Source organism: Heptranchias perlo, chromosome 19 (genome assembly GCF_035084215.1).
Source record: "Heptranchias perlo isolate sHepPer1 chromosome 19, sHepPer1.hap1, whole genome shotgun sequence".
Lineage (NCBI taxonomy): Eukaryota > Metazoa > Chordata > Chondrichthyes > Hexanchiformes > Hexanchidae > Heptranchias > Heptranchias perlo.
The window spans coordinates 2,838,197-2,860,103 of record NC_090343.1 but is presented as its reverse complement, the minus strand read 5'-3'; the positions used below and the strand labels follow the sequence as shown (position 1 = coordinate 2,860,103).

Below are 21,907 nucleotides of genomic sequence, written 5' to 3'. Positions count from 1 at the left end.
TTTGGTCAAATGTCACCAGAGCCAACAAGAGCAACTTGCATTTATATAGCACCTTTAACGTAGTAAAACACCCCAAAGTGCTTCACAGGAGCGATTATCAGACAAAATTTGACACTGAACCAAAGAAGGAGGCATTAGGACAGGTGACCAAAAGCAGGTATCAAAGAGGTGGGTTTTAAGCAGTGTCTTACGCACAGTTAAGCCGTTAACTAAATCTGGTTCATTACTCATTACTAAATCTAGTATGGCTTGCCCCCTTGTTGCCTCTGGGACATACTGCTGTAGAAAACTATCCCGGACACACTCAAGAAATTCACTACCTTTCTGACAGTTGCTAGTCTGCTTTTCCCAATCTATGTGAAGGTTAAAGTCCCCCATTAAGACCACTATGCCTTTCTTACACGCTTGTCTAATCTCTGCATTTATACAATCTAGCACTTCAGAGCTGCTGCCAGGGGTCCTATACACAATTCCCACTATAGTCTTAGATCCTTTCCTATTTCTCAATTCAACCCAGAAGGTCTCTGTTGGCTGCTTACCTCTCGTTATATCCTCCTTTATCATTGAAGTGATTTCATCTCTAATCATTAAGGCTACTCCTCCCCCTCTTCCATTTTCCCTATCTCTCCTGTAGACCTTATAACCCGGTATATTTAGTTCCCAATCCTGACCATCCTGCAGCCATGTCTCAGTAATAGCTATCATGTCATATCCTCCAATTTGAATTTGAACCTGTAGTTCATTTAATTTATTCCTTATACAAAGAGGAGGGGAGAGAGGCGGAGAGGTTTAGGGAGGGAATTCCGGAGCTCAGGGCCCCGACAGCTGAAGGCACGGCCGCCAATGGTGGGACGAAGGGAGTGGGGGATGTTCAAGAGGTAAATGTCTACAATGGTGAAGCTTCGGCCAGCTCCGTCTGCGATCAGTTAAACACCTCTGAAGGCGAAACCCTATTGGTCTTCAAGAGCAGAAGGCAATTGCTCGTTTGTTACTGAGGGTTGACTCGTTGCCTTTTGAAAGTGTTCTTTGTTCACACACCCGGCCTCGCGCAGCTCTGAGCATGAGACCGCTCCTCAAAAAAGTCACACACCTTTCGAGAGGCTGATGGAACATTTCTTTATTCTTGTGTAACCACCCACTGACTTCCTGTCTTTCGTCTCACCACAGCGCTTAGCTGTAAACTGCCACCGAGCCACTCGGGCCTTGAGAATATAGCAGAACAAACATTGCAAGAAAGGGTTAGCTGACCTATAATCACATGTGGTTTGATGATGGTGTTGGTTTATTGTCCATGCCTGCACCATGCTGCGTTTTGAAACCGGAAGCAGGCGGTTGGTTATTGCATAACCACGACCCGAAACACAGGTATTTACAATAAATCCTTTCATTGATTGTTTACTGTAAGAATGAGAATTTTGCACGTTAAACCACACACTAACCCCAAAGGAAAGTACACATGCAGGCATGTCTCACTTTCCGATTCAGTCAGAGCGCCCCTGGTAGGGAGCGAGACTTTGTACAAGGCAGTGGTTGGTCCACAGTTCGAATTTGTGTGCAGTTTTGGGCACCGCACTTGCAGAAGGATATTGGAGCCATGGAAAAGGTTCAGTGACGATTCATGGAGATGGTACCAGGGCTGGGAGGGTAGACTCCTGATGAGAGACTTGAAAAACTAGGGTTGTGTTCATTTGGAGGAGAGGAAGTAAAGGGAGAATCTAATAGAAGTGATCATAATATTGAAAGGGATTGAGAGAGTAAATGGTGAAAGGTTATTTTCATGGATTGGTGAAATGGTATCGAGGGGCAATACAGTCAGGATCAGTGAGAGAGGCAGAGGTGAAGAGTAAGGGGGAATTGTGTTATGGAATCCATTAACACAAACTGCTTCTGGAGCTGAGTTTTTCACAGCAATTAAGAAGGAATTAGAAGACACTTGAAGAAAAGAGCATGAGGAAAGAGTAGGGAAGTGAAATTAGTGTGGGGAGTTCTCAGTGAAGGAGCTAGCACGGCACAGGAATGATGGCCAGAATGGCCTCCTTCTTATTAACTCTGGAATCATAGAAATGGTACGGAAGGAGGCCATTTGGCCCATCACGTCCTGTCAATAATGCACGTTATGTTTATAAAGGCCCAGGATAAGCCGTGACGCTGGAGAATTTGAAATCTTCCCACTTTGCTTCCTGTGTCAGCAGCAAGTTCAGCCCGGCTGAGGCTAACACAGATTAGAAAGGTTTCTCCCGGCACATCCTCAGCAATGTGCCTCTTGCATCACCATGCAACATATCCATTTCTCACACCATCTGTCCCCGTAGCCTCCCCGAGTGAATGGACCCATTATTGCCAATTAGCACCTAATTACCAGCCGTTTTGTGCTGTGGTTTGATGTCTGCTGGGGCCCCGCACTAACCCTGCCAGAACTCGTCTCACTGCGGGCTTGTAACAGTGAGCTACTCTCATCCCATCTGTCTAGGTTGGATCTGGAGCAAGGCCACAGTGTGCAGGGGATGGTCAGAGTTACTGCAAGAAAACCCACCGTCACTTTCTGCTGTGTTTTAAAACGGCGTGGAACGCCCCCCTTACAGAGAGGCTTAGAGATTTGGTGAGACTGCTTCCTCCAGCTGTACCTGACGTACGCACTGCGTCCGCAGCCACACAGTGGGTTCCCATCCCAGCCAGGCCTTGAGGAGCAGGAGGAGCCAGGACCCAGAGGGGAGACTGCCCCCTTTCAGTGAGGAAATCAGAGGGGCCTCACACCGACTCGCCTTCCAAGCTGTCACTTACTTGTGACATTGGTGGAATCTGGGAGGGGCAGTCAGTGGGGAAAAGAATATTGGTGAGACAGAGAGGGAGCGAAATCGAAAAAGAGAGACAATAAAAATGGGAAACAACTTGTATTTCTATAGCACTTCTCACAACTTCAGGACGTCCCAGTGAGCTTCACAGCCAATGAGGTATTTTTCATAGAATCAATCATAGAAAGTTACAGCACAGAAGGAGGCCATTCGGCCCATCGTGTCTGTACCGTCTGAAGAAGAGCCACCCAGCCTAATCCCACTCTCCAGCACTCGGTCCGTAGCCCTGTAGGTTACGGCACTTCAGGTGCACATCCAGGTACTTTTTAAATGAGTTGAGGGTTTCTGCCTCTCCCACCCTCTCAGGCAGTGAGTTCCAGACCCCCACCACCCTCTGGGTGAAAACATTTCTCCTCAGCTCCCCTCTAATCCTTCTACCAATTACTTTAAATCTATGCCCCCTGGTTATTGACCTCTCTGCTAAGGGAAATAGGTCCTTCCTGTCCACTCTATCTGGGCCCCTCATAATTTTATACGCTGCAATTAAATCTCCCCTCAGCCTCCTTTGTTCCAAAGAAAACAACCCCAGCCTATCCAATCTTTCCTCAAAGCTAAAATTCTCCAGTCCTGACAACACCCTCGTAAATCTCCTCTGTCCCCTCTCTAGTGCAATCACATCTTTCCTGTTTTGAAGTGTAGTCACTGTTCTAGGAAACGCAGCAGCTAATTTGCGCACAGCAAGATCCCACAAACAACACATGAGACAATGACCAGATAATCTGTTTTTTTAGTGATGCTGGATAAATATTGACCAGGACACTGGGGAGAACTCCCCTGTTCTTCTTTAAATAGCACTATGGGCTCTTTCATGTCCACCTGAGAGGGCAGACGGGGCCTCAGTTTAGTGCCTCATCTGAAGGACGGCACTTCTGACAGTGCAGCACTCCCTCAGTACTGCCCTGGAGTGTCAGCCTGGATTACAAGCTGCAGCCCCTGGATTGGGACTCAAACCTGTGACCTGTCTGATGTTGAAGAGTGAGAATGCTGCCCACTGAGTCATGACTGACACCTAGTGTAGAATCATAGAATGATACAGCACAGAAAGAGGCCATTCGGTCCATCGTGCCTGTCCCGGCTCTTTATAAGACCTATCCAGTTAGTCCCACTCCCCTGCTCTTTCCCCATAGCCCTGCAATTTTTTTCCCCTTCAAATATTTATCCAATTCCCATTTGAAAGTTATTATTGAATCTGCTTCCACCGCCCTTTCAGGCAGCGCATTCCAGATCATAACAACTCGCTGCGTAAAAATAATTCTCCTCATCTCCCCCTCTGGTTCTTTTGCCAATTATCTTAAATCTGTGTCCTCTGGTTACCGACCCTTCTGCCAGTGGAAACAGTTTCTCCTTATTTACTCTATCAAAACCATTCATGATTTTGAACACCTCTATCAAATCTCCCCTTAACCTTCTCTGCTCTAAGGAGAACAACCCCAGCTTCTCCAGTCTCTCCACATAACTGAAGTCCCTCATCCCTGGAACCATTCTAGTAAATCTCCTCTGCACCCTCTCCAGGGCCATTACACCCTTCCTAAAGTGCGGTGCCCAGAATTGGACACAATACTCCAGCTGAGGCCTAACCAGTGTTTTATAAAGGTTTAGCATAACTTCCTTGTTTTTGTACTCTATGCCTCTATTAATAAAGCCCAGGATCCCATATACCTTTTTAGCAGCCTTCTCAACTTGTCCCGCCATCTTCAAAGATTTGTGTACATACACCCCCAGGTCTCTGTGTTCCTGCACCCTCTTTAGCATTGTACCATTTAGTTTATATTGCCTCTCCTCATTCTTCCTACCAAAATGAATCACTTCACATTCTCTGTGTTAAGTTTCACCTTTCGTGTGTCTGCCCATTTCACCTGTCTGTTCATGTCCTCCTGAAGTCTGTTACTATTCTCCTCACTGTTTACTGCATTTCTGAGTTTCATGTCATTTGCAAACTTTTACGTTATACCCTCTATAACCAAGTCCAGGTCATTAATATATAGCAAAAAGAGCAGTGGTCCTAATACTGACCCCTGGGGAACACCACTGTATACTTCCCTCCAGTCTGAAAAACAACCTTTCACCACTACTCTCTGCTTTCTGTCCCTCAGCCGATTCTGTATCCACGCTGCCACTGTCCCTTTAATCCCAGGGGCTACAATTTTGCTGAGAAGTCTAATGTGGTACTTTATCAAACACTTTTTGAAAGTCCATATGCTCAACATTAACCCCATTACCCTCATCAACCCTCTCCGTTACTTTATCAGAGAACTCAATCAAGTTAGTCAAAATGATTTGCCTTTAACAAATCCGTGCTGGCTGTCATTTTATTAACCCAGACTTTTCCAAGTGACAGTTAATTTTGTTGCAGAGCAAGGAAGTTCACCAAGATAAGTACAGATGAGCGAGACAATTCAGCCCATCCTTCCACAGAAACCTACAATTGCCCATCGCAACATCGAACTGCCTCTTGAATGACTCCAGAGGTTTTGCTTCTACTCCCCTACCCCACCCTGAAACCATTCTGGGTATTATTCATTCTTTGTGTGAAGAAGTGCTTCCTGATTATACCTGTGTCCCCTTGTCCTGCTGGTCGGTGGAGTAACTACGAGCGGGAATTTGGGTGGGTTCGAATTTATGGCGGACGGACAACGACCAAAGGCCTGACGTCACAATAGTACAAATAATTCGAGACGCGGCTTTGTTTTAAATGCTGCTCCCTCTCGATCAACACCAACGGGCTTTGGTACACGGGACGTTCAGAGGTCCCCTCACGTTATCCGTCTCTTACCGTTATTTTCACCTCGCTGACCTACAATTGGCTGCCAGTCCACCAATGCCTTGATTTTATAATTCTCATCCTCGTATTCAAATCCCTCCATGTCCCTCGCCCCTCCCAATCTCTGGAACCTCCTCCAGTCCTACAACCCTCCCGGAACTCAGCGTTCCTGTAATTCTGGCCTCTAGTGCATCCCCCACCTCCCTCGCCCCACCATTGGCGGCCGTGCCTTCAGCTGCCTGGGCCCTAAGCTCTGGAATTCCCTCCCTAAACCTCTCCGCCTCTCTCTCCTCCTTTAAGACCTCCTTAAAAACTACCTCTTTGACCAAGCTTTTGGTCACCTGTCCTAATATCTCCGTCTTTGGCTGGGTATCAATTTTTGTTTGCTTTACGCTCCTGTGAAGCGCCTTGGGGTGTTTTCCCGCGTTAAAGGCGCTATATAAATGCAAATTGCTGTTACTCCGCTCTTCCCCGTAGCGAGTGTTCACTGGATTTCACAGGCTCAGATTTGGGTGGGGCTGAGTGCTGATTGGCTGGGCCAGAAACTCTTCACAGTAGGTCTGATGGCCTCTGTCCTCACGGTGCTAGTCAGGTATCTCCCCGTTCTTCAATATCCAACACCTCTTCTCTTGCGGCATGCTGGGCGGGGGAGGGGAAATCTCCTCGAGGGCAGGATCGCTGCCAGAGGTGGGCTGGGCGGGGCTTCTGCCCTCCGGTCTGATCCCGCCATGTTCCCGGCCCATTTTCTTGGGTCAGGGTCAATTAAGTGCGTTGGGTCGGCTCCCAGTGGTATCTCCACTCTGTAGTGTTTGCCGGTCACTGGGGAGGGAGATGCAGTGCTGCGGCAGCTTAAAGGGACTGGCCACCAGTGCAGAGGAACCAAGGAGAATTCTAACCCTGCAGGAAGCAGCTGATGTGATGGAAAGAGCAATCCTACCGCCCCCACTCCCAATGTCGCCTGACTCCCACCGCCACGGTCTCCCCACTGCCTCTTACTCTCAGGCCTTCTCCTTCATCAGCAGCGCAGAGGCGGGAACATAGGAACAGGAGGAGGCCATTCAGCCCTTCGAGCCTGTTCCGTCATTCATGATGGCTGATTTGTACCTCAATCCCAATGACCTGCCTTTGCTCCATATCCCTTGATATATAAATACAAGTCTTTCTTTTTTTCTTACCAGTTTCAAAACTAAAGAAAAAAACCCTTCTTAACAGCACTGTGGGAGAACCTTCACCACACGGACTGCAGCGGTTCAAGAAGGCGGCTCACCACCACCTTCTCAAGGGGCAATTAGGGATGGGCAATAAATGCTGGCCTCGCCAGCGACGCCCACATCCCAAGAATCAAACAAAAGGCCCCCACACCCCAAATTCCCTGATCCTCCACCCCACAAGTGCCAGTTTTCGGATGGTACTATAGAGAGACATCTCTCCCTTGTCACAAATGACATCTCCTGTGGCTGTGATCATGGTGCGTTTTCTCTCCTCGTCTTTCTCGACCTCTCTGCGACCTTTGACACGGCCAACTACACTATCCTTCTCCAGCCCCGATTCCCTGTTGTCCGGCTGGGTGGGGTTGGCACTGGTTCCATTCTTACCCATTTGATTGTAGCCAGAGCATCTCAGCAATAGGTTCTCGACCCACCTCTGCACCGTTACCTCTGGAGCTCTCCATGGATGTATCCCAGCCTCCCTCCCCTTCCTCATCTACACATTGTCCCTCGGCGATATCATCCGCAGACATGGGCTCAGTTTCCACACGTATGTGATTCCCGCCCAGCTCTGCCTCTCCACCAACTCTCTCGACCCCTCCAGTGCCTCTGTGCTGTCAGACTGCTTGTACTATATAATTACAAGTAGTTATTACCGTCTTTATGTTTAATTATAATTTATGTATTTGGGCAGTGAGTTATATGGCCAAGGTCACAGGTCGAAAATCCCAGAAGAGCTGTTGAACGGCAGGAAACCCATGGATAGGTTCCCCTCCCAATATTCTGCCCAAAGACTTGCTGATTTACCAGTGTAACCTCAGGGGGAATTCGGCCCCTCTCTCTGACCCCATGACCCAAGTTTCTGGGGAAGGGTCTACGCCCCACATTATCCGTCTCCCTCACTCTCGGGTACTGTGCGTTTCTGCCTTTATTACAGATTTCAAGCCCTCACAGATTTTCTCCTTATCTCCAATAGTGTCCTGCTTTGTTCCCAGTTCCCAGCGGATTAACTGAATACAACTTGGATTTTTTTTTGTCCTAAAAATCCTTTCTTTTGCATCCCTGTGAAAAACAATTTGGGTTTTTAATGAGTTTGGTTGTTTTAAAATCCCTGCAACGGGGATTGATTTATTGTGGCTACGTATGTTCCCAGGAGAGACTGCGTTCGTTCTTGGGAGAATATTTATTTAATGCATGAACTGAAACTCCTTTCATTACTGGATTTCAATCAAATATCGAAGGTAGTTTTATTCACTTTGCTCAGCAATTAGGAAGCATTAAAATTATCTATTAATCTGTGTGTTTTTTGCTTTACTGAAGTGAAATAGACAGAAGGGAGACTTTGAAATCTCAGTTCTTTTTCCTCACAGTAATTTTTTCCAATTACCAACAGGAGCAGCGGACGGAGTGAGAGGGAGAGGAATTCCTGGCACTGACCTTTCGGAGTAATTGAATGCCGTTGGTTTGTGTGGACAGTAATGGTAAACTCTTCATTTATTTCGTACGGGCTATCGTGAAAAATGGCTCCAAATTGCGTTCACGAGAGAACTGTAACCTCTGTGTCAGACGCTGCGACTGAATTGATATGAAATTTAAAATCCGACCTTCGTCAAGGGTCTAACTTTGAAGTCTGAACGCAGTCCGATTTTCGGGGAACTTGTGGGACTGAGGCTCCGCTCCGTGATCTGATTGGAGTGGATTTGAGGATTTTTGTTTCCTCTCCGAGGAACTGGAAATGGTTAATTAATGATTTCAAAATGTGATCAAACGCTGGGGGGGGGGGGGCGGAGTTTGTACCCCCCACTGCGACCGTTCTTTGGGTGCAAAAACGGGACCAAAATAGCACCAATTTCACGCTCCTTTCTCCAGTGCCCTGAAGGCACCTGAAATACATTTTGACACAAACTGGGGCAGACGATTTTTCAGGCCCCCCCTGGCGGCCACCTAAAACAGGCGTTAGGCCCCTAACACGTGAATGAGAAGCCTAGCGCCTGATTTAAGACGCCTCGCCTAAATTGGAAGGCGCTGAGTGTAGCGGGCCTGCTCCCCCTCAGCTCAGGATTCCACCGCACTGGGGCCCGCTGCCAGCCCGCAACTGGCCCCCTCCCGTTGTCTCCTTCCCCCCACGCACCCACCCCCACTGCCTCCTGCGACTTATCTGAGGCAGGTCAAGCAGCCCAAAATCGATCCCCTTGAAATGGACGAGCTGCCTCAGGAGACGTGTGAGGCAACTCGCTCAAAGTATTGAAATGAGGCCCAATTTAGGGCGTTCATTGTCTGCGGGCCCTAAAACAGGCTGTAACCAAACTCTACCCCACTGTGTTTCATTCACGATATAGGTTCGAATCAGCTGAGTTAGAAGAGAGGAGCATCACTCCCTCAAAGAAAATGGTCAATCCTTTCACTGACAGCGGAGAAAGGATTTAACATAAACGTGGGACACCCTGGATGGACTGTACCATCATTCAACTATGGAAAGGGAAGTCTGTCTCAAAAGTCCTGATATTGAACGTAAACAGCAGCTCTTAGTCTAATAATCTCCTGAGCATTCCTGCTCCTCCCGGCCTCCACGGATTCCACATAATCGTTAATGTTTTAAAACTTACCGTGGCCTCTTCTGACCACTCGGTTTCTCCTGCCACAGTCCGGCTGCTGGTGTGGGCCTCGTGGGCCTCTCGAATATCAGAACTGAAATGACCTCATGGCGCTTTATCCCAGATCTTGTTAAATTTACCCAACGGTGCCCCGATTGTGTGGTACTCGGGTTACTTGTTTTTACTAGTCCTAAATGCGAGTTACATGATAGTAGCCCTACTGCAGGAGTTCCGAAAGGTGTTAGACATTGTGTTTACTAATTTAGATTGTGAATCGTGTGGTCACTCCCAGTTTATGTGTTTTTATGCATTTTTATGTGTTCTTTAGTTACCTCCAGGCTCGATTATTCCAATGCTCTCCTGGCTGGCCTCCCGTCTTCAACCCTCTGTAAACTTGATCTGATCCAAAACTCTGCTGCCCCGTATCCTAACTCGCACCAAGTCCCATTTACCCATCACCCCCTGTGCTCGCTGACCTACATCGACTCCCGGTCTGGCACCGCCTCGATTTTCAAATTCTCAACCTTGTTTTCAAATCTGTCCGTGGCCTCGCACCTCCTCCCTATCTCTGTAACCTCCTCCAGAACCTATAACCCTCCGAGATCTCTGCGTTCCACCAATTCTTGCCTCTTGCACATCCCCGATTTTTAATGCTCCAGCATTGGCGGCCGTGCCTTCAGCTGCCCGAGCCTTGAGCTCTGGAATTCCCTCCCTAAACCTCTCCGCCTCTCTCTCCTCGCTTAAGACGCTCCTTAAAACCTACCTTTTTGACCAAGCTTTTGGTCACCTGTCCCTAATATCTCCTTATGTGGCTCGGTGTCAAATTTTGTTTGATAATCGCTCCTGTGAAGCACCTTGGGACATTTTACTATGTTAAAGGTGCTATATAAATGCAAGTTGTTGGTATTTCTGTCAGCCGTGGCTCAGTGGTGACCCTCTCGCCTCTGAATCAGAAGGTCACACTGTCTTCATAAAGACCTAATATTTCAACATTTGAAACTGAATTCAAGCAAAAATAATAATTTCAGATTACGGAGTTCTGGAGGCCCAGTGGTGATGGCTCAGTCTAGAAACCCCGACGATATGAGCTCATTGTTTTCATTCTCGGGATGTGGGTGTCGCAGGGTTTTATTGCCCATCCCCAGTTGCCGGTTTGATGCAACTGAGGGGCTTACTAGGCCACTTCTGAAGGCAGTTAAGAGTCAACCACATTGGTGTGGGACTGGAGTCACATATAGGCCCAGACCGGGTAAGGACGGCAGGTTTCCTTCCCTAAAGGACATTAGTGAACCAGTTGGGTTTTTACGACAATCCGACAGCTTCATGGTCACTTTTACTGAGACCAGATTTTTATTTCCAGATTTTGTAACCTGAATTCCAATTCTCAAATGGCCATAGTGGGATTTGAATGCACGTTCTCTGGATTATTAGTCCAGTGACAATGTTACCACCCCCACCAGCACTGATCACCTCAGTCTAGGGAAGATTTAGGACCTTTCAAATGGCCTCAAAGGATTCATGTCAACTCTCAGCCGTGAAGGCCTTTTAAGGATGTAAAGTATGGGACTGGAGTATTGTGAACAATTCTGGGCACCACACTTTACGAAGGATGTCAAGGCCTTGTACAGGGTACAGAGGAGGTTTATCAGGATGATACCAGGGATGAGGGACTTCAGTTATGTGGAGGGATTGGAGAAGTTGGGATTAGAGCAGAGAAGGTTAAGGGGAGACCTAATAGAGATATTCAAAATTATATGGGGTTTTGATAGAGCAAGTCAGGAGAAACTATTTCCTCTGGCAAGTGGGTCGGTAACCAGAGGTCACAGATTTAAAATAATTGGCAAAAGAACTAGAGGGGAATTGAGGAGAAAGTTTTTACACACAGAGGGTTGTTAAGATCTGGTACCTGAAAGGTGGTGGAATCAGATTCCATAGGAACTTCCAAAAGGGGAAATGACATATATTAAAGAGGACTAATTTGCAGGGATATAGGGAAAAAGCTGGGTTGTGGGATTAAATTGGACAACTGCTGATAGCTGGTGAATTGCAAAGAGCCGGCACAGGCACAACGGGCTGAATGGCCTCCTTCTGCGCTCCGAGACTCTAAGATTCCATGATTACAGGGTTAGTCTGGGAACTCCCGCCATCTCACCTCCTTTGACATGGGGAGGGGCAGGCGGAGGAACTGGACCCCCCCCTTACTGGAAAATGGCAAGCTGGAAAAAATGGGGCAGAATCCCAGTGGATGAAGGTTCCATCTCCTTCTACCAGCCCCGATCCAGAGATCCACCAGATTTCTATCTTGGCCCAGACAGGAATTTTGGGCCCTGGCTTGAACACAGTGAGGGAAGAGGGAGGACAGGTGGGCTGGAGGAGGGAGGACGGGTGGGCTGGAGGAGGGAGGACGGGTGGGCTGGAGGAGGGAGGACAGGTGGGCTGGAGGAGGGAGGACGGGTGGGCTGGAGGAGGGAGGACGGGTGGGCTGGAGGAGGGAGGACGGGTGGGCTGGAGGAGGGAGGACGGGTGGGCTGGAGGAGGGAGGACGGGTGGGCTGGAGGAGGGAGGACGGGTGGGCTGGAGGAGGGAGGACGGGTGGGCTGGAGGAGGGAGGACGGGTGGGCTGGAGGAGGGAGGACGGGTGGGCTGGAGGAGGGAGGACGGGTGGGCTGGAGGAGGGAGGACGGGTGGGCTGGAGGAGGGAGGACGGGTGGGCTGGAGGAGGGAGGACGGGTGGGCTGGAGGAGGGAGGACGGGTGGGCTGGAGGAGGGAGGACGGGTGGGCTGGAGGAGGGAGGACGGGTGGGCTGGAGGAGGGAGGACGGGTGGGCTGGAGGAGGGAGGACGGGTGGGCTGGAGGAGGGAGGACGGGTGGGCTGGAGGAGGGAGGACGGGTGGGCTGGAGGAGGGAGGACGGGTGGGCTGGAGGAGGGAGGAGGGGTGGGCTGGTGGAGGGAGGACGGGTGGGCTGGAGGAGGGAGGAGGGGTGGGCTGGAGGAGGGAGGACGGGTGGGCTGGAGGAGGGAGGACGGGTGGGCTGGAGGAGGGAGGACGGGTGGGCTGGAGGAGGGAGGACGGGTGGGCTGGAGGAGGGAGGACGGGTGGGCTGGAGGAGGGAGGACGGGTGGGCTGGAGGAACAGGGGAGGAAACTGATCGTAACAGAAATGGTGAAAGAGAGAGAGAGCCAAAGGAGGGAGAGGTTGGAGGTCAGAGGTGAGAGGGTCACCTATCAGATGACGTTTTTGCTTGTAACCTGTTCAGAAGTGTCCGAGAGCGGGATTGGCTGAGTCTGTTCAGCAATGGCCAATCACCTGCCCAGTTTTAACCCTCCATTAACCTCCTGGTGCTGGGACAAGGTCATGAGATTGGAGTCATTGTTGATCAAAAAAAGAAATGGTTTGTGTTAGTGCCAGAAAGTCAAAGAAACAAGTCATTAAATTAATTTGACAATATTCCTTTAAGCGGACATCACTGATTGGAGTTTCTGACTTTATTTGTTTAAAGGTAACTGTTAATGACCAACACAAACAGCCTTACAGATAAATGTTCTGAATTTTAATTTGATATCGGAATATTACCCGTCCCCTCATCATTCTCTCCTCAACGCCACTGCTACGTCAACTGGCACGAAGTTCAGTTCCCCCATGTAGGAAGTCATTCACTCGCCCTTCCACACGTGTACACATACACACTACATATACACACACACTACATACACACACTACATACACACACCACACATACACAACACACACCACACCACACATACGCAACACACATACACAACACAGACTGCACATACACAAACCGCACATACACACACCACACATACACACACCACACATACACAGCCCACACATACACACCACACATACACACCACACATACACAACACATACACACACCACACATACACACACCGCACATACACAATCCACACATACACACCACACATACACAACACATACACACACCACACATACACACACCGCACATACACAATCCACACATACACACACCACACATACACAACCCACACATACACACCACACATACGCAACACACATACACAACACATACACACACCACACATACACAACCCACACATACACACCACACATACGCAACACACATACACAACACACACCGCACATACACAAACCGCACATACACACACCGCACATACACACACCACACATACACAACACACACCGCACATACACACACCGCACATACACAACACACACCGCACATACACACACCGCACATACACAACGCACACTGCACATACACACACCACACATACACACACCACACATACACACACCACATACACACACCACACATACACAACACACACCACACATACACACACCACACATACACAACACACACCGCACATACACACACCGCACATACACAACACACACCGCACATACACACACCGCACATACACAACGCACACTGCACATACACACACCACACATACACACACCACACATACACACCGCACATACACAAACCGCACATACACACACCGCACATACACACACCGCACATACACAACACACACCGCACATACACACACCACACATACACACACCACATACACACACCACACATACACAACACACACCACACATACACACACCACATACACACACCACATACACACACCACACATACACAACACACACCGCACATACACACACCACACATACACACACCACATACACACACCACACATACACACACCACATACACACACCACACATACACACACCACATACACACACCACACATACACACACCACATACACACACCGCACATACACAACACACACCGCACATACACACACCACACATACACACACCACACATACACAACACACACCGCACATACACACACCGCACATACACATACCGCACATACACACACCGCACATACACAACCCACACATACACACCACACATACACACACCACACATACACAACCCACACATACACACACCACACATACACACACCACACATACACACCACACATACACACACCACACATACACACACCACACATACACACCACACATACACAACACACACCGCACATACACAACACACACCGCACATACACACACCGCACATACACAACGCACACTGCACATACACACACCACACATACACACACCACACATACACACCGCACATACACAAACCGCACATACACACACCGCACATACACACACCGCACATACACAACACACACCGCACATACACACACCACACATACACACACCACATACACACACCACACATACACAACACACACCACACATACACACACCACATACACACACCACATACACACACCACACATACACAACACACACCGCACATACACACACCACACATACACACACCACATACACACACCACACATACACACACCACATACACACACCACACATACACACACCACATACACACACCACACATACACACACCACATACACACACCGCACATACACAACACACACCGCACATACACACACCACACATACACACACCACACATACACAACACACACCGCACATACACACACCGCACATACACATACCGCACATACACACACCGCACATACACAACCCACACATACACACCACACATACACACACCACACATACACAACCCACACATACACACACCACACATACACACACCACACATACACACCACACATACACACACCACACATACACACACCACACATACACACCACACATACACAACACACACCGCACATACACACACCACACATACACATACCGCACATACACACACCACACATACACACACCACACATACACACCACACATACACAACACACACCACACATACACACACCACACATACACACCACACATACACACACCACACATACACACCACACACCGCACATACACACACCACACATACACACACCACACATACACACACCACACATACACACACCACACATACACACCACACACCGCACATACACATACCGCACATACACACACCACACATACACACACCACACATACACACCACACATACACAACACACACCACACATACACACCACACATACACACACCACACATACACACCACACATACACACCACACATACACACATCACACATACACACCACACATACACAACCCACACATACACACCACACATACACACCACACATACACAACCCACACATACACACACCACACATACACACCACACATACACACACCACACATACACACCACACACCGCACATACACACCACACGTACACACCACACATACACAACACACACCACACATACACACCACACATACACAACCCACACATACACACCACACATACACACCACACATACACAACCCACACATACACACACCACACATACACACCACACATACACACACCACACATACACACCACACACCACACATACACACCACACATACACACCACACATACACAACACACACCACACATACACACCACACATACACACCACACATACACACATCACACATACACACCACACATACACAACCCACACATACACACCACACATACACACCACACATACTCAGGCCCCTCTCACACTAGGTCAGTTTTTAAAAACATTTTTGGTGAATTTTTAAAAAATTAATTCTCGGGATGTGGGCGTCTCTGGCAAGGCCGACATTTACTGCCCATCCCCTAGTTGCCCTGAGAAGGTGCTGGGCCTTCTTCTTGAACCACTAGTAGCAGGTTTGAAACAACTGAGGGGCTTACTAGGCCACTTCAGAGAGCAGTTAAGAGTCAACCACGTTGGTATGGGGACTGGAGTCACATATAGGCCCAGACCGGGTAAGGACGGCAGGTTTCCTTCCCTAAAGGACATTAGTGAACCAGTTGGGTTTTTACGACAATCCGACAGCTTCATGGTCACTTTTACTGAGACCAGATTTTTATTTCCAGATTTTAAAGAATGAATTCAAATTTTTATGGTGGGATTATGAACCACCTATAAGTCCAGGCTTATAGATTACTCATCCAGTAACATAACCACTACACCGTACTTTTGGTGAATGCTTGTGGTTCTCAAGTTGAGAGATGGGGTTAGGGTTAGGGTTAGGGTTGGGGTTAGGGTTAGGGTTAGGGTTAGGATTGGGGAATGGAGCACTGGGTACTTTTTGCACCCAGTGCCTGCTGTCAACAATCCTCAGTCAGGTATCGCACAGTAACATGCAAAGTACCTGGTACACTGCCCCAAAAAAACCTGCCCTGACCCCAACTTCAGAAGATTACCCCTCACTGCGCAAGTCTGACATTTTCGTTCCCTATGCTAATCATTCCTGTGGTGTCTATGAGCGAGATCGCCAGTTAATGTTACCTTAGGGCAGTTGTGTGCTGCAGGCTGGTGCCCACTAGCAATTGGATTGAGATCACTTCAAAAATCATTTCATGTTGGATCCTTACGGCCAGGCGAGAGAGAGAGAGAGTGAGGAGACTGGCCCCCTACAATCTAGTCCAGGATCAAAGTCAGGTGTCAGAGGTGGAAGGACAGTGTGCTAACCCACTGTAACCACCCAGTCCCTTCCCCATCTGGCCAATTTACCCACCCTGTCTCAGGTGACCCAATGAGCTGACCACCTCCACCAGAGTAACGCAGATCAGGATCAGCGATTGAAACCCGGTCTCTGTTGGAAGATCCCCAATCATTCCGCTGCCCAAATGTTCTCGTTAAAGCAGCACATTTTTTTTTACTTTTGAACGCTGACAGGAATCATTGAAATGTGCTCACATGTTCAGCCTTGGGAGGAGAATGTTGATCTTAACCCGCAAAATAAAACGGAACGTATCGAGAAAGGATATCCGTGCGATGTCCAATGGAAAGAAGTGACCTTTATACTTCTCTTGAGTATAAAATTACTTTTTTTTTATTACTGATGGGGGAAAAAGTAAAAATCAAGACATGAAGCGTAAAGTCTGACAGCTGGTGTTAAACTTAACGGAGAAACACCTCCACAAATCCAGAGAGAGCTCACCGTCTCATTAAGAACATTAACAGTTTACTGATGAATCTTTTTTTTTAAATAGACTAAGCAGTGTCAATCAAAATAAAATTAAATAAATGGGCACATGGCAGAAAATTGATATTAAAAGCTACAGAACGCATCTATAAAAGGCCCCAGTTACTGGTGTTTAACAAAACAAACACATTTGGCATTTTGTACACAAATGTCACCTTCCCCTTTGAACAGTTATCCAACATTGTGCTACAGTAAAATCAGATACAAAAAAAATGCTTCCTTCTCTATAAAGTAAATCACAGAATAATTTCCCAACACACAAAGCTTCTGTAATTGTCAACACGTCTAGAACATTTAGTAAAACTACTGAAAACAATAACCTAAATATACGCTTTCTTCAACAGATTGTTTCACATTTAATATTTTAATGTCCTTGCCATTTGAATTTGTCATTATTCAAATGGTCAGAATTCAGTACGAAAAGGCATCTTGATCATATTGAGTTGTCCACTTGGTCCCATTACCAATGTGGACAATATATTCACAGCCTGTCTGCACACTTTAGTGCTGTTTAGCAGAGAGGGAAAAAAAAATCATCATAATAATAATCATATAAATGTTAAGTCCACAAGCACTAGGCCAAGGGTCCTGAATTAACCACAAAAGCAGTTCACTACAGTAGCAGTCGAGGATAAACCTTGGGGCAAGCAAAATATTTCCTTCATAGGACAGCTAAATTGCCCCCTTTTTTATTTTTTAAACTTTTTTTTTTGGAGAGATAGAGGGTTAGATTCCTATGATAACATGAGTGAGCTCACAGGCCTGTGTTTGGGCTGGTGATTCCAAGTGCTTGGAGACTGGCTTGTCTAAAGTCCTCAGTGTTACCAACATGTGGGGCATCTGTAGCGCTGGTAACTCCCTTGGTGAAGTCCAAGTAAAGGAGAAGAACACTCGGGCTCAGGTGAGGTACAGTGGCTTGTCCCTTGGTAACATGCTTTAAAGATCAAATGAAAAGAAACAAGAAGTTAGTTTAGTGAATCAAAGCAAGTAGATATCTTCACCTGGAATCCATGCTGTGTTGTCTTATCATGTGAACCTTCAACACTTCATGTCAAATTCCTTTGTTGCTACTTTAATAGAGGTTTTAACCCAATTAGAAGATGCAGGAAGGACAAAGAGAACATGTTTAACTAACCACAGTCCTGGTCTGCAGGGGAAAAAAGCAACTGAAAGTGAGGTTTAATAGTTCCATTAAATAGCGGACAAAGAGAATTTGATATGAATGCACTGAGTGTTTGTACAATCGTGTCACAAAGCCTCATTTCCAGACCATGTTTTTAAAGATTTCTGTTCTGAGTTCTGGCCTTATATTGTACTTGGTGTGTACCAGGTGTAAAATATTTTGAAGAAGAGCGATGGATTCCAAATCAGTTTCCTGCTTGTTGGCTTGTCCCTCTGTTATGTACTTGGTTTCTACTTGAAAGCTGAAAAGATCACACAATGTCTGTACAACCGCACACTGTTTACTCTGTGTAATCTTGAGTCACACCCAGTTTACCCCATATGATCCGGAATGTTGCCCCTAATTCCCCGCAATTTCCCAAGTCTAGCCCACACAATCTGGATAAGCATCAACTACATAATTGGAAGCTCTCTGTGTGATCCTGCTGCAGCCCAAGTCTATGTGAAAAATTCATCTGGTTTGTTGTCCAGAATGCTCGGGCTCACCTCACAATCCGAAATCTTGTCCCGTTTATCCCATATAACCCTAATCTAATCCAGGTTAACTCACATTACCCCCAGTCTAACCCTGTTTAACCATCAGCACAATGTTCCTGTGTTTAACCCACAGGTTCCTAACACTAGCCCTGTTTAACCCACATGATCCCAATACTAGCCTTGTTTAACCCACATGATCCCAATACTAGCCTTGTTTAACCCACATGATCCCAATACTAGCCTTGTTTAACCCACATGATCCCAATACTAGCCCTGTTTAACCCACATGATCCCAACACTAGCCCTGTTTATCCCACATGATCCCAATACCAGCCCTGTTTATCCCACATGATCCCAACACTAGCCCTGTTTATCCCACATGATCCCAATACCAGCCCTGTTTATCCCACATGATCCCAACACTAGCCCTGTTTATCTCACATGATCCCAATACTAGCCTTGTTTAACCCACATGATCCCAACACCAGCCCTGTTTATCCCACATGATCCCAACACCAGCCCTGTTTATCCCACATGATCCCAACACTAGCCCTGTTTATCCCTCATGTTCCCAACTCTAGCCGTGCCGTTATTTTGTCAGTTTGGGTTCATTCCTCAGATGTCTTTTGCTCCCATTTACCTGCAGTGGTTGATGACACACTCACTGTTGCAGTATTCATTATCCCACTCGCTGCTCGTTACTGGAGCGTTGGAGGCACCAGTGCCAGGAGATTGGGCACCAACCGTATTCTGAAACTCCGGCTGCATGTGTGCATAACCCTGAGGGAAAAGGAGAGAATTTGCTACTTCATCTTAGAGATTTTGTAATTCTACAACTTAATCCTGGGAAACCTACTTAGACGGCAGCATTCTGCTATTTTAAGGAGCTTTTAGGAGGCAAGGAATCATTTTAGTCACATGCAACACTAAGCTCACTTACGTTTGGTTGGAAAATATTTAAAACACGTTTCTGGGAATAATCCCCCAGATCTGTGTGTACTTTGGATTCCAATTTGTTTCATTGTGATTTTCACTCCTGGCAGTTCTCTAACTTTGATAAAACCTGTTTCAACTCACAGGGGGCAAAATCAGTCATAGGCAGTAACGTAAAATGGCAGTCCATTTTACACCTGCCCATTGGTTCAGTGGGAAAAGGAAATGGGGCCGATTCCCTATCGTCCGTTTTGCGTTCACGCCAAAGGCCAATTTTACCACCCTAGAATACCGTTAACCCAGGCTAAAACTGGGCCGTGTTTTCCCATTAGAGTCATAGAGAGTTATACAGCACGGATAGAGGCCCTTCGGCCCATCGTGTCCGCGCCGGCCATCAGCCCTGTCTACTCTAATCCCATATTCCAGCATTTGGTCCGTAGCCTTGTATGCTAACCCTATGCATTGTTTGCCTGTGTGCTGTACCTGGGGCTTGGAATTGCACTGGACAGGTTTGATCCTCAGACTATTTGTACAGAATCCTGCTGCACATTGATGGGCAGAACTCCAGTGTGGGTTTATCTCAGGTCACACGTCACTGCCAGGAGAACTGAGGGACAGGACTTCTGCCCGTCCGCTGTCTGCGCCACTGACCCTATCCCGCTTCCAGGGGCAGGAGTATTTTAATATTTAGGGAGTGCACCCCAGCTCCATTAAGGGCCCAGCCAGTGGTCTTAGCCCCTGGGGGAGGATGGAGGAGGAAAATCAGTGCAGCGGATTTTTAAAAAATTCAAAAAACTGCCCTAATTTGTGAACAGACTGTTTTCATGCAGCGATTAATGGATTACAGTAGGGAATTGGCCTTTTAAATCCCCCACTTCCCTTAGCAACACTGGGTCAGTTTACAGCACAGAAGGAGACTATTTGGCCCATCCTGTTTGTTCCAGCTCTTTGCTAGAATAATCTAAAACTAATCCCGCTGCCCCGCTCTCTCCACAGTCCTGTATCTGCCTCCGCTTCAAATATAGATTCAATTTTCTCTTTTCAGATCCAGTGGTCTCTGCCTCAACCATTCCCTGTGACAAAGCATTCCGTAACCCTCTGTGTAAAGACATTTCTCTTAACCTCTCTGCTCACTCTCATAGTAATAATTTTAAATTGATGATCCCTCATCACTGACTCCCTAACCAGAGGACATGGTCTTTCCTCCAAAGCCTCTCCTCCATTGTCCAGCTCAGTGAGCTGGTCCATGCTTGGCTCCACTCCTACCCATTCTGGCCTGAGCACCTCCAGCAATAGCTCCTCTTCCCACCCCAGCACAGTTGCCTCTGGAGTCCCCCAAGGACTCTGTCAAAACCTTTCATATTTTTAAAAACCTCCATTAAATCTCCTCAGTTTTCTCTGCTCCAATGGAACCAGTCCCAGTATCTCAAGTCTCATAAGAACATAAGAAATGGGAGCAGGAGCAGGCCATTCGGCCCCTCGAGCCTGCTCCGCCATTCAATCAGATCATGGCTGATCTTCGACCTCAACTCCACTTTCCCGCCCGATCCCCATATCCCTTGATTCCCCGAGAGTCCAAAAATCTATCGATCTCAGCCTTGAATATACTCAACGACTGAGCATCCACAGCACTCTGGGGTAGAGAATTCCAAAGATTCACAACCCTATGAGTGAAGAAATTCCTCCTCATCTCAGTCTTAAATGGCCGACCCCTTATCCTGAGACTATGCCCCCTAGTTCTAGACTCTCCAGCCAGGGGAAACAGCCTCTCAGC

At 47.5% G+C, this 21,907-nt stretch overlaps 1 protein-coding gene across 5 annotated transcripts in view; it reads right to left on the bottom strand.

Moving 5' to 3' along the window:
- Positions 1-17,360: 17,360 nt before the first annotated feature.
- Positions 17,361-21,907, bottom strand: part of tox2 (TOX high mobility group box family member 2) — a 219,693-nt gene continuing 215,146 nt past the window's right edge. For all 5 annotated transcript variants that reach the window (XM_068000159.1, XM_068000164.1, XM_068000161.1 and 2 more), the window contains 2 exons: positions 19,841-19,980; positions 17,361-18,475 (listed from right to left, as the gene is read on the bottom strand). In XM_068000159.1, coding sequence (XP_067856260.1) covers positions 18,439-18,475; positions 19,841-19,980 — 177 coding nt within the window. In that variant the 3' untranslated portion in view covers positions 17,361-18,438. The remainder of the gene's footprint in view (positions 18,476-19,840; positions 19,981-21,907) is intronic.